We start from the raw sequence: 12,801 nt of genomic DNA, 5'->3' as shown, positions 1-12,801 counted from the left end.
CTTACTTGTTTGTAGCCTTTGCAGTTGAGGAAGTGACGAGCGCATAAAACCACATTCTGCACTTGATGAGTTTTATTGAGCTTTACAGAAATCTATGCAATACTTTATATTGCACTTGTATATGCAATGCAATTAGCTGAGAGGCCATTAAAAAGCATTCCATTTCACAACTGCATTAAGATGGAAGAGGTTTACATTTGCAGATGTTGTCATTGCTGATTTAAAGAGTTCGGCATTTTCAGGCTGGGATAGATTTAAAATGCACTAAAATGTCAGATGTACAATGAATACACATCCATTCTGAACAATTACCCACCTCAGACCTAACTTTATTACCCACAATTCAAAAGTGTAGTTCAAAATTACCCCTTTGTTTAATCAATACAGTGACATTGCTGTGAACAGACATTTATTTCTGGGAAACCTGACTTCACTGATTCTCTGACCTCATTGTGACCCTAATGGCATTATATAAAACAACCTGAAACTTCAGTCACACAGCTCCTGTTTTTCAGGCCCTATCTACAGTAGGCCCCCAAGCCAGGATGACAACTGTCTGAGCTTGCTTGGCAGCAGTGAGAGCTGTCTGGGGAGGTTCCGTGGGCCAGAATTTTTAGCTCGGTGGGTGGGTGAAAACGCCAAGCAGCCCTTACGCTTTTTAGGAAACCTCATCAACGGGCGGGATGAGGTTTCCTGAAGCAAATAAAAATGAAATAAAAATTTTACGCTTCAATTAAAAACACGTTCCTGCTCATGTGACAGAGTCACATTTTTATCTTCTTGGTTAGATTTTTTGAAACAGCGCTTCATCTCCCTGAGGCAGCTCCGTGCCTCAGGGAGATTGTTCAGCGCTCTCGCGTGCATTCGCGAACTTGGCGCTAGGGCCCGCTCGACCTCCTCCCCCATCCCGCACAGGCAGCGCTCAGCGCTGCCCCTTGCCCTCGACGCTGGGTGGGCCTTATCGCGTCAAATCGCGGGCGGTGCCAATCACGGGTGGCGGTCAGCTTCCCGACCTCCCCTGCCCGCCCCCGCCGAGCCCGCACACCAAGGGCAGAATTCTGCCCATGATTTTGTGGGTGCTACTATTTGTGGAGCTGCCCATTTGGTCGATATTGGCAGAATGAGCTCCATGTTCTTACAAAGCCTTGACACAAGTTGGAGCTGGACAGTGTCGGCAAGCTCACTAGCTGACTGCCTGCTGCATCTGTTTTTTAAGATTTTTTTCATGGGATGTGGGTATCGCTGGCTGGGCCAGCGCTTATTGCCCATCCCAATTGCCTTTGATAAGGTGGTGGTGAGCTGCCTTCTCGAACTGCTGCAGTCCATGTGGTGTAGGTACACCCACTGTGCTGTTAGGAAGGGAGTTACAGGATTTTGACCCAACAACTGTGAAGGAACGGCAGTTCTAAGTCAGCATGGTGTGTGGCTTGGAGGGGAAATTGCAGTTGGTGGTGTTTCCATGCCTCGTCCTTAGAGGTGGTAGTGGTCGTGGGCTTGGAAGGTGCTGTCTAAGGAGCCTTGGTGAGTCCTGCATTGCATCTTGCAGATGGTAAACACAGCTGCCACTGTGCGTCAGTGGTGGAGGGATGTTGGAGGTTGTCGATGGGGTGCGAATCAAGTGGGCTGTTTTGTCCTAGCTGGTGTCGAGCTTCTTGAGTGTTGTTGGAGCTGCACTCATCCAGGCGACTGAAGAGTATTCCATCACACTCCTGACTTATGCCTTGTTGCTGGTGGGTGGACAGGCTTTGGGGAGTCAGGAGGTGGGTTATTCGCCACAGAATTTTCAACCTCTGACCTGCTCTTGTAGCCATAGTATCTATATGGCTAGTCCATTTCAGTTTCTGGTCAATGGTAACACCCCCCAGGATGTTGATAGTGGGGAATTCAACAATGGTAATGCCATTGAATGTCAAGGGGAAATGGTTTGATTCTCTCTTGTTGGAGATGGTCATTGCCTGGCACTTATATGGCATGAATATTACTTGCCACTTGTCAGCCCAAACCTGGACATTGTCCAGGTCTCGCTGCATTTGGGATAAGGCGGCCAGCGATCCCCACATCCCGTGAATGAATTTAAATAAAAAATGGGCTGCTCCTATATCTGAGGAGTTGCGAATGGTGCTGAACATTGTACAATCATCAGCGAATATCCCTAATTCTGACCTTATGATGGAAGGAAGATCATTGATGAATCAGCTGAAGATGGTTGGGCCTGAGAAACTCCCACAGTGATGACCTGGGACTGAGATTGACCTCCATCAACCACAACCATCTTCCTTTGTGCTAGTTATGACTCCAACCAGTGGAGAGTTTTTCTCCTGATTCCCATTGGCTGCAGTCTTGCTAGGGCTCCTTGATGCCACACTCGGTCAAATGCTGCCTTGATATCAAGGGCAGTCACTCTCACCTCACCTCTGGAGTTCAGCTCTTTTGTCCATATTTGGACCAAGGCTATAATGAGGTCAGGAACTAAGTAGACCTGGCAGCACCCAAGCTGTCAATGAGTACATTATTGCTGAGTAAGTGCCGTTTGATAGCGTTGTTGACTATTCCTTCCATTACTTTTGCTGATGATCAAGAGTAGATTGGTGGGATGGTAATTGGCTGGGTTGGATTTTTCCTGCCTTTTGTGGACAGGACGTGTCTGGGCAATTTTCCACATTGCCAGTAGGTGCCAGTGTTGTAGCTGTACTGGAACAGCTTAGCTAGGGGCGCAGCTAGTTGTGGAGCACAAGCCTTCAGTACTATTGCTGGAATATTGTCACAGCCCATAGCCTTTGCAGTATCCAGTGCCTTCAGCCATTTCTTGATATCATGTGGAGTGAATCGAATTGGCTGAAGACTGGCATCTTTGATGCTGGGAACCTCCTGAGGAGGCCGAAATGGATCATTCACTCAGCACTTCCGGCTGAAGATTGTAGCAAGTGCTCCAGCCTTATCTTTTACACTGACGTGCTGGGTTCCCCCATTATTGAGGATGGGGATATTTGTGGAACCTCCTCCTCCAGTTAGTTGTTTAATTGTCCATCACCATTCACGACTGGGCATGGCAGGACTCCAGACCTTTGATCTGATCCGTTGTTTATGGGATCACTTAGCTCTGTCTATCACTTGCTGCTTATGCTGTTTGGCATGCAAGTCGTCCTGTGTTGTAGCTTCACCAGGTTGCCACCTCATTTTTAGGTATGCCTGGTGCTGTTCCCGGCATGTCCTCCTGCGCTTTTCACTGGTTTGATCCCCTAGCTTGATGGTGATGGTAAAGTGGGGTATATGCCAGGCCATGAGGTTATAGATTGTGGTTGTATACAATTCTGCTGTTACTGATAGCCCACAGCGCCTCATGGATGCCCAGTTTTGCATCGCTAAGTCTGTTTGAAATCCCATTTTACCATGGTGGTAGTACCGCACAACACAATGGCGGGTATCCTCAACGTGAAGACAAGACTTGGACTCCACAAGGACTGTACGGTGGCCACTCCTACCAAGCTGTCATAGACTGATGCACCTGCATTGGTCAGGACGAAGACATGTAGATTTTTCCTCCTTGTTGGTTCCCTCACCACCTGCTGTAGACCCAGTCTAGCAGCTAGTTTCTTTAGGATTATACCCACATATTATGCCCGTTAGCCTTCTTGGGTATGCTGGGTCATCAAAGTTAGCATTTCAACCCTTTACTACAGAACTAGTATGCAATCTCACCCTACAGTGAGTTGGCACCTGTGAGGTTCCCTCAGACTATGCCAGCTCCTGCACATGTGTGTGGTGATTCACCGCATGAACACCCCTCCCCTAGTCTAGCCTCTAAAGTGCATGTGATGTCGTATCTGAACTAGTGCTTGTAAAGGTGGATTAATTAATGACGCATCTTCAGGAAAGCTAGCCTCCTCTTCCTCCACTGGCAGAGGAACATCCATTCTCATCTTCAACACCCAAAACGAAAGGCTAGATTTTGTTTGAAGGGAGACATGGCTGCCGAAATAAGCTGTCGTATAGAGTGAGATAAAAGTTAAAAGGGAAAAAAGCAGTTAAGTTGTAAAGAACTGCGCGCTCATTTCTGGGTGCGATGGAACTTCTAGACCAGTGTAGACATAGTTGCACAGAAGGTGTCAAAATGTGAAAGAATTTTTAAACATTCACTCTGACCCAGTTAGATATCTAGAGGACTCTGCTCTACCTCAGATTTGATGCACAATTGCATGAGTCAGAAACCCATCCTAGTTATGCAAATAGCATTGTCCCTGGAATTTGAGACAGTGTGGCTGGCCTTGAAAGAAGATGAGCAGGAATTCTGCTGCACTCCACTTATGCTGGCAAAGCTTGACCCCACCCCAGTAAATTTTCAATCCACAGTCTGCTTCGTTTTTTTGTTTCTCTACCGATTTGTTATTTTTCCCCGAACCTCTATCTCTTTCCTTTTCTGCGGCTTATCTGTATTACACGGGATTCTGAGAGACTAAGCAGAACCAAGGAAGGCATGTAATCGAACAAAACCACCAAGATTGCGCCAAGTTCTACTTGAAACATTTAGTCAGTCCCATGTTGCCTTGATGCATAACCGGTTCTATTGAAATCCATTCCTGATAATACGTGGCAGAAATCCCCCCTCTCATGGCACATGAGAGCTGTGTATAAATTAGCGTGTGGCGAGATTATTTCTGTGCACTAAAATTTCAGAAACCTCCATTGGGCAATTTGGTGTACAGCCATCTATCTTGCCAAACTGCAAGAATTAGCTTATGGAGTTTTTCCATATTTGTTATTCATACCGAAGTATAGCAAAGTCCATTTAAGTGCAGATCTGATAAACCCATTAACCGGAATTTGCATGGTGCTCCAATCTGCACCTGCTCATCCCTTTGCTACTTGCGATTGTTTACACGCAGGCCTGTGTAGTCAAACCACACTCAGGTGCAACTGAAAAGATCAGAAGCAACAAAACTTCTGTTTCTAATCTGTTTATATATAAATGAAAAGTGACACTAATGTCTGTTCCTGTCCGTGCCCTGGAATGAGCTGAGAAGCACTGATAGGATAAGTTTGTGTCAGGAGTCAGGGGGACTCCACGATTTGTACATGTTACCCTTTCAAAGCCAGAATTGGAGGGAGAATCTTGTACTCCTGAGAGCCAGTTGGTGAAGGAAGAATCCAAAGCCAGTCTTAATTTGGGATAGCATTACAACCTTCTATCTCCTGACTCCACTCTACTCTTGCGTCAGTAAGTGTCTCTTTATACTCTTTTGAGTGTAAACAAATGAACAAATTAAAGGGACAGCCCCTTAAAGGGGCACTGTAACAAAAAGACAAAAACTCAAAGGAAACTTAACAAAATTAAACCAAAGTGTGTTTTTTTTGCTGATTGATGATGCACCCCAGCCCCCATGGTGCCCACCAATCAGGAAGGCCTCAAGTGGACACTGCGTGCTCCCTCCCCAAGGACACCCAGGCACGAACGCAAATTGTCTCTTTTTATGTGCTCAAGTAACCTTCCAACCCATACTCACTACCTCTATGTACTTCAATTGATGCAATTAAGAGAGAAAAACTATTCAGCACGGAACTGAACATTCTGTACAGTATATTTTGTTACATAGAATCCTAGAGTGTTATAGCCCAAAACGGGTCTATTTGTCCACCAAAATCAATAGGTAGCAGACCATAGGTTTCTGTAATTTTCTAAGAAGCTCCTTTCTCTGTGGAGGGGCCCACCTGTGACCTGAGGGGTCGCGGAAAATTTCATCCTGTGTGCAAAGTGTAAAAAAATTTGTATTACTAGGCTGTCATTGTAGATCAGCTTCTGCAGGCTGACTGGCCCCAGTGTGGCTTCCTAACTCATGGAGCAGTAATGAATCATAGCAATATAATATAGCAATGCAGGGAACCCAATCTGATCGCTAAGTTCTGCCTTTTTTGCTCTGATCCAAAGCACAAATGCAATAAATGCAATGCATTTGCAGTAAATGATGGCTTAGCACCTCAAATATGAGCTTGTTATTCTTCTACGTGGTAATATTCACGTTTCAGTGCCTTGAAGTGCTAAAGTTACAATCCAGTGAGAAGCAAGTAACAATATTCCCTAAAAGTGCAGTATTTGTCACTTGCAGCTGCTGGTAGGCAGGTTTGGGCTATGATAGAACACACTATAAGATACCTAGAAAGATCACTGAAAACATAAGAAAAAAGCTGGGAAAGAGTAGAAGCAGCAGTGGCTAGGATATTTGTCCTGGGTTAAAATGGTTAGAATGAATGTTGAATTATGATTTATACTGGAAACAGCGATCTGATTAAAAGGCTGAGCAACACCTCATGCTTTAGTGACCTTGTTGTCCATATTCCAGCATAAGAATATTTAGCACATTCCATATAACTGTTAGCAGTGAGGATAACAGAACAGATGAGATGCATCCAAGGGTACTGAGGGAAGTGAGAGTAGAACTTGCAGAGGCACTAGTGATAATCTTCCAGTCTTCTTTAGACATAGGGAAGGTGCCAGAGGACTGGAGAATTGTGAATGTTACACCCTTGTTCAAAAAGGGATGCAAGGTTAAAGCCAGCAACTACAGACCAGTCAGTTTGACTTCAGTGGTAGGGAAACTTCAGGAAACTATAGTTCTGGACAAAATGAATAATCACTTAGACAAGTGTAGGATAGTTAAGGAAAGCCAACATGGATTCATGAAGGGAAAATCATGTTTAACAACTTGCTGGAGTTTTTTGAGGAGGTCACAGAGAAGGTTGATAAGGGCAATGCTGTTGATGTGATATATATGGATTTTCAAAAAGCATTTGATACAGTGCCACACAACAAACTTGTGAGCAAAATTCTAGCCGTCTGAATTTGTTTTAAGAATTCAGGATTTTAATATACATTAAACTGCCCTCCCTGTTCAATCAGATGTGCCGAAATTCCTCCGTGTGCTGTTTTTATCTTACTGCTAAATGCCAAATTATATTTCCAACAAAATCTTTAATCTACTCATTTTAAACAATTGATAGCTTTATCAAAAGAGTTCAGTTGAGAATTTGCTCACGAACATGTTAACCAGTGTTCTAACATTAATGTACAGAGGAAGTAAGTTCTGTATTGATTCCTCCATATTGTTAACCTTATGTAAGTGATTGAATACGTGGGAAATATATTATCCATTGACTTTATATGTTTGTTCTGAATGGAAGGGCACCTTTGTAAAGTAGTTACCATTCTTCCTGGTGCCTCTGCCTAACCGAAGTTTATTTCCCCCCTTCTTTTTTTTGTCTCTGTTCAGCTTCATTCAACAGAGCAGGAAAAAATGCATTGGCGAATGGAAAAGGCTCAGCTTGAGCAGAGCGTTGAGGAAAACAAGGAGCGTATGGAGAAGCTGGAGAGTTATTGGATAGAGGCCCAAACCCTTTGTCAAGCAGTGGACGAGCATCTGAAAGAGACGCAGGCTCAGTACCAGGCCTTAGAGAGAAAGTACAGCAAAGCAAAACGCTTGATTAAGGAATACCAACAGAAGTAAGAGCGTCCAATCCTCTATTATTGTATTAGAGGGAGTTTTTTCTTCACCAACCTAGGTGGTAATCTGATGGAGTGGATTCCTGCTTATAGCAAAACAAGCTTGATTATCTTTCTAATAAATGGAATGAAAATCACATGAGTTCTTCAACCTGCATGTGACCTACTCCACCACATTACTGTTCAGACGGTGAAAAGGAAACTCTAACCCAATTAATTAAGTATACAGAGTGCTTGTATTTATCAAAGGGATGAAAATTGTTCCTGGCGCCTGAGGAATACCTCAAATGAAAGTTAAAATGTCTAACTGTTTGAAGCACACTTGCAGGAAAATGCTAGTCTACTGTGCGCTGGACATGAGATCATGTGCTTTATAAGGTCTTTATACAGCCTTCTATAAGTATATAAATAATAGAAGGGTGGTTAAAGAAAGAATAGGGCTGATTAGGGATAGAAAAGGGCACTTGCGTGTTGAGGCAGGGGAAATAGTGGAGGTATTGAACAAATACTTTGCATCTGTCTTTGCAAAGGAAGAAGATGTTACCCAGGCTGAGGTGTGAGAGGAGGTAACTGTTACACTCGAAGAATTTACAATTGAAAAGGAGGAGGTATTAGAAAGGCTATCTTTACTTAAAATAGATAAGGTACCAGAATCGGATGAGATGCATCCAAGGGTACTGAGGGAAGTGAGAGTAGAACTTGCAGAGGCACTAGTGATAATCTTCCAGTCTTCTTTAGACATAGGGAAGGTGCCAGAGGACTGGAGAATTGTGAATGTTACACCCTTGTTCAAAAAGGGATGCAAGGTTAAAGCCAGCAACTACAGACCAGTCAGTTTGACTTCAGTGGTAGGGAAACTTCAGGAAACTATAGTTCTGGACAAAATGAATAATCACTTAGACAAGTGTAGGATAGTTAAGGAAAGCCAACATGGATTCATGAAGGGAAAATCATGTTTAACAACTTGCTGGAGTTTTTTGAGGAGGTCACAGAGAAGGTTGATAAGGGCAATGCTGTTGATGTGATATATATGGATTTTCAAAAAGCATTTGATACAGTGCCACACAATAAACTTGTGAGCAAAATTCTAGCTCATGGAATAAAAGGGAAAGTTGAATAAGAAATTGGCTAAATGACAAGAAACAGAGAGTAGTGATAAATGGGTGTTTTTCAGATTGGATGAAGGTCTGTAGTAGAGTTCCCCAGGGGTCAGTGTTGGGACCCTTGCTCTTTCTGATATATATTAACGACCTAGACTGTGGTGTTCAGGGCATGATTGCAAAACTTGCAGATGATACGAAGATTGGAAACGTTGTCAACTGTGATGAGGATAGTCTTGCACTTCAAAAGGACATAGACATGTTGGTGGATTGGGCAGACAAGTGGCAGATAAAATTCAATGCAGAGAGGTATGAGGTGATTAATTTTGGCAGGAAGAATATGGAGACGGTTTAAAATAAAGGGAGAAACTCTAAAGGAGGTGCAGGAACAGGGGGCTTCAGTGTATATGTACATAAGTCATTCAAGATGGCAGGTCATGTTGAGAGAGCAGTTAATAAAACATATAGTATCTTAGGCTTTATTAATAGGAGCATTGAGTACAAGAGTAAGGAGGTCATGTTGAACTTGCATAAGACACTAGTTAGGTTTCATCTGGAGTACTGCATCCAATTCTGGGCGCCATACTTGAGGAAGGATGTGAAGGCATTGGAGGGAGTACAGAGGAGATTCACAAGAATGATTCCATGGATGAGGAACTGTAGCTATGAAGATAGATTGGAGAGGTTGGGACTGTTTTCCATGGAGAAAAGAAGCCTGAGAGGAGGCTTGATAGAGATATTCAAGATCCTGAGGGATGTGGACAGGGTAAATCACGAGAAACTGTTCCCATTCAAGAGAGCATCATGAGTTAGAGGGGACAGATTCAAAATAATTGGAAAAAGGATTAAACGTGATGTGATGAAAAATGTTTTCACCAAGTGGGAGGTTGGAGCCTGGAACGAACTTCCTGAGAGGGTGGTGAAGGCAGGTTTGATCAAAAGGGAATTGGATTGCTATCTGAAAGGAGAGAATGTGCAAGGTTGCAGGGATAAGGCAGGGGAGTGGTAGCATGCCCTTTCAGAGAGCCAGTGCAGACTTGGTGGGCTGAATGGCCTCCTCCTGTAATTCTGTAAAGATTCTGTAATTCTGTGATAAGAATTGCTGCAACGAGAATGGTTCCAATCAGAACAAACCTGTAACGGTTTTTTAAAGCTGCTTCTTAAGCTGCTAACCATGTAACTATGAGCTCAAACCTGCAAACGTTGGCTGATGTTGCTGTGCACTGTGCAACCTTGTTGTGCTCTTTGTTCCGATCGATTTGTGAAAATGATGTGTAGGGAACTCAGTGTGCCCTACGTTAGCTGGGTGCCCATTATGCTGAGTATTCGGCTTATAACATAAACAGTTGTAGCCTTTGGCTAAACAATTATTTGCAAGAGCATTGCTTGCTACCCTGCTCATTTGCTTTATCGACAGCTGCAAAACACAAATTACATCAGCAATTTTTCAAACTGAGCGAATGAAGTTATTCAGTCGGCCTCAATCGGAGTCATGAGCAGGGGTTTAAAATTTTACTCTTATACATGGAGAAATGGCAGTTACATGATTGAAAAAAATTGCAAATGATGGAAATTTTAAATGAAAACAGGAAGGGATGGAAATACACAGCATTTTCTCAAGAGAAAAGATCAATTCTGATGAAGGTTGAGCAAATGAGGGTGCAGTGGTCCATATTTTTGATCAATGGCTTATTGAGGTGCTAAAGACGTACTGTTTGGCGTTAATCCCCTTTTATGGGTGCATACAAAATGTATTGATTCCACATGCTATAGGAATAGAGTTAATGTTACAGCTTCTTGGAAAATCACGTGCAAATATAGCAACATGACAGGTGGACATAGGTGCACATGAGCATATACGTTACTGCGATCAGAAGCAGACAAATGCTTAAAATGTTCATAGCACATTTATCTGTTCGCTAATTTAGCAGAGGTGCTAACCCTGTTGATTTAGCAGAAACATGAATTACACACAAATACACAGCGTTAGCCTGCTAATATTACCGGGAGTAATTTCTAGATTATGATCTTCTGCACTGATGACAGAGGAAGTCTCAGGACTTCCATCCCTACTTTAGTTTTTCTCTAGCTAAAACTCTTTGCTCCTTATGTTGCACTTCTTGTTGCTGGACTAACTGATGAGTGGGATGTACCAACCTGCTGAGTTCTGCACTCCTTAATTTTTGCAGTAACACCAGCAGACAGTCCTTCGTTGCAAGAGAGCAATATAGGAGGAAGGTTTTCTTTCTGCAAACTCATTTTTGATTTTGCTACACATAGTGCATAGGAGAAATCTTCCCTGACAGGAAGCCAATAAAGTAAACAAAAACAAATGTAGAATTAACATTCAAGAGGCTGAGGTACAAATTGGAGTTTTACACTGACCACAGGTTTGCTCAAATGGTACATCCTTCTGCACTAACCCATGTATTAATTTCGTCTGCGCTGAAAAAAATGGTGTCTTCAGAGTTCGATGGCCTTTCTGCACTAGCGTCTACCTAAGGGTTGTGGGGACCGGTTAGCTCGGTTAGCTAGAATGTAATGCAGACTGATGCCAATGGTGCAGGTTCAATCCCTGTACTGGTCGTGATAGCTCATAGAGGCCTGCCACCTCACCTTGCCCCATGCTTGCAGAGTGGTGCACTTCAAGCTACATAATCAACTGTCTCTCTCCATTGGAGAGAGATGCCTATGGTCCTTTGTGAACTATGGCTAATTACCTTCCCTGACTAAACGGTTTAAATGTGGTGCAAAATGTAATTGTCCATTCAGAGTCGCTGACACATTTGACTGTTGAATAAAATGCCATCTAAATAAGATATCTTGCCAAAGTTGCTTCAGGTTTGCAAAACGTACCCACAGAGAATAGATGTGCCCATGTTTCAGACAGTCTAAAGAATCCATTAGTTTCCTGTTGAACAACCCTGAAGACACATTAACAACATTCAAACATGAGCCATCTCACAGTTCATTCTCATCCATGCAGCTGGATCTTTGAGAGTGGGAAATTCCAGAGATAGAGCTTTCCAGAAAACCATTGACTCCTGTGTTTCTCCTTGAGGGAGAGGCCGTGTTAGTGTGGAACGCAGAGGTTTCTGTTTCTGTCTGCTCTGATCCCACGAGAAGGTCAGGAGATATATTCATCTGGAACAATGACAATAAGTAGAGGCTGGATCTTATTGACTTGTGGGAGAGAAGCCTTCCACAGTTTGGAGCAGGGGACCATTGGAGCCAAATATTTCTGTATGATTGTTATATGAGGTGTGCCCGTCCCCAATGTTAGACCCCTTGAGTGATTCACCAAGATAGCGTTTGCACCAAAAACTGTTTTGTCAGTTGTGTCATTTAGTGTTGTTTCATGTGATGGCCCACAAATTCCAAAGATATCCCAGGATCTGTTCAACATTAGTTTAAAACCTAGCTTTGTTCAGGTTTGTGTTGCATATTTCAGGTTTCCATGACTTTTAACAAATCTCTGGTACGCTTGGTATTCTCTCAAATGGATCTGATCAGGAGTTTACCTTTACTGCCCAATACCCAGTGAGAATAATAGCATGATAATTGAATCTATACTTGCACTTGTTTACATTTCTCCTATCTTCTGAAGTGGACTGATGAGCACCCTAGTGAGACACCAGTTATAAACCAATAAACTGGATTACTTTATAAGGAGCATACCAATGAAGAGAATATAGCTTTTAGAGAAATTAAATCAATTGTTGGTCTATGCAACAAACTGATTACTCTTGCCATCAATTATGTAGCCCTCTCCAGTCACTGTTATAGACAGAACTGAGCTGTCAATGACCTTAGTATCCTAGTCAATCCCAAGTTGAATTTCCTCTCTATCAGAATGACTCCTTATTTCCACTTCCATAGCATTGCCAGATCCTGCCCTTACCTTGAAACATAGTAACAGTAATACCTAATACACACCTTTGTTCATTTGAGCCTATTGGGGAATAGTTTGATTGGCAGCTCAGCTGGTCAATCCCAAGGCACGGAGAGGTGGTGGGGAGCAGCCAAGCTCAAGTGTTTGACTTTGTGTCTCACTGGGAAACAACTCAGTCTGCAGAAATTTGGATAAAAACGGTCAGGGAGGCAGACAACTCTCTTCTTAAGGCTGCAACCAGCCAGTTCAATTAGTATTGGTTTGTAAAAGTAAAGCTGGACCAGTAGGGAGTCAACTATTAGGCAAATGGGCACAAG

The 12,801-nt window shown here is 43.1% G+C and overlaps 1 protein-coding gene across 1 annotated transcript in view; it reads left to right on the top strand.

The window, feature by feature from the left end:
- The window catches only part of ppp1r9ba (protein phosphatase 1, regulatory subunit 9Ba), a 222,675-nt gene that overhangs the window by 193,333 nt on the left and 16,541 nt on the right, over positions 1-12,801 (top strand). The window contains exon 9 of the mRNA XM_078529635.1: positions 7,263-7,492. Within this exon, the coding sequence (XP_078385761.1) occupies positions 7,263-7,492 (230 nt within the window). The remainder of the gene's footprint in view (positions 1-7,262; positions 7,493-12,801) is intronic.

Source organism: Cetorhinus maximus, chromosome 25, assembly GCF_964194155.1.
Source record: "Cetorhinus maximus chromosome 25, sCetMax3.hap1.1, whole genome shotgun sequence".
Classification (NCBI taxonomy): domain Eukaryota; kingdom Metazoa; phylum Chordata; class Chondrichthyes; order Lamniformes; family Cetorhinidae; genus Cetorhinus; species Cetorhinus maximus.
This window is presented reverse-complemented; position numbering and strand designations above follow the sequence as displayed.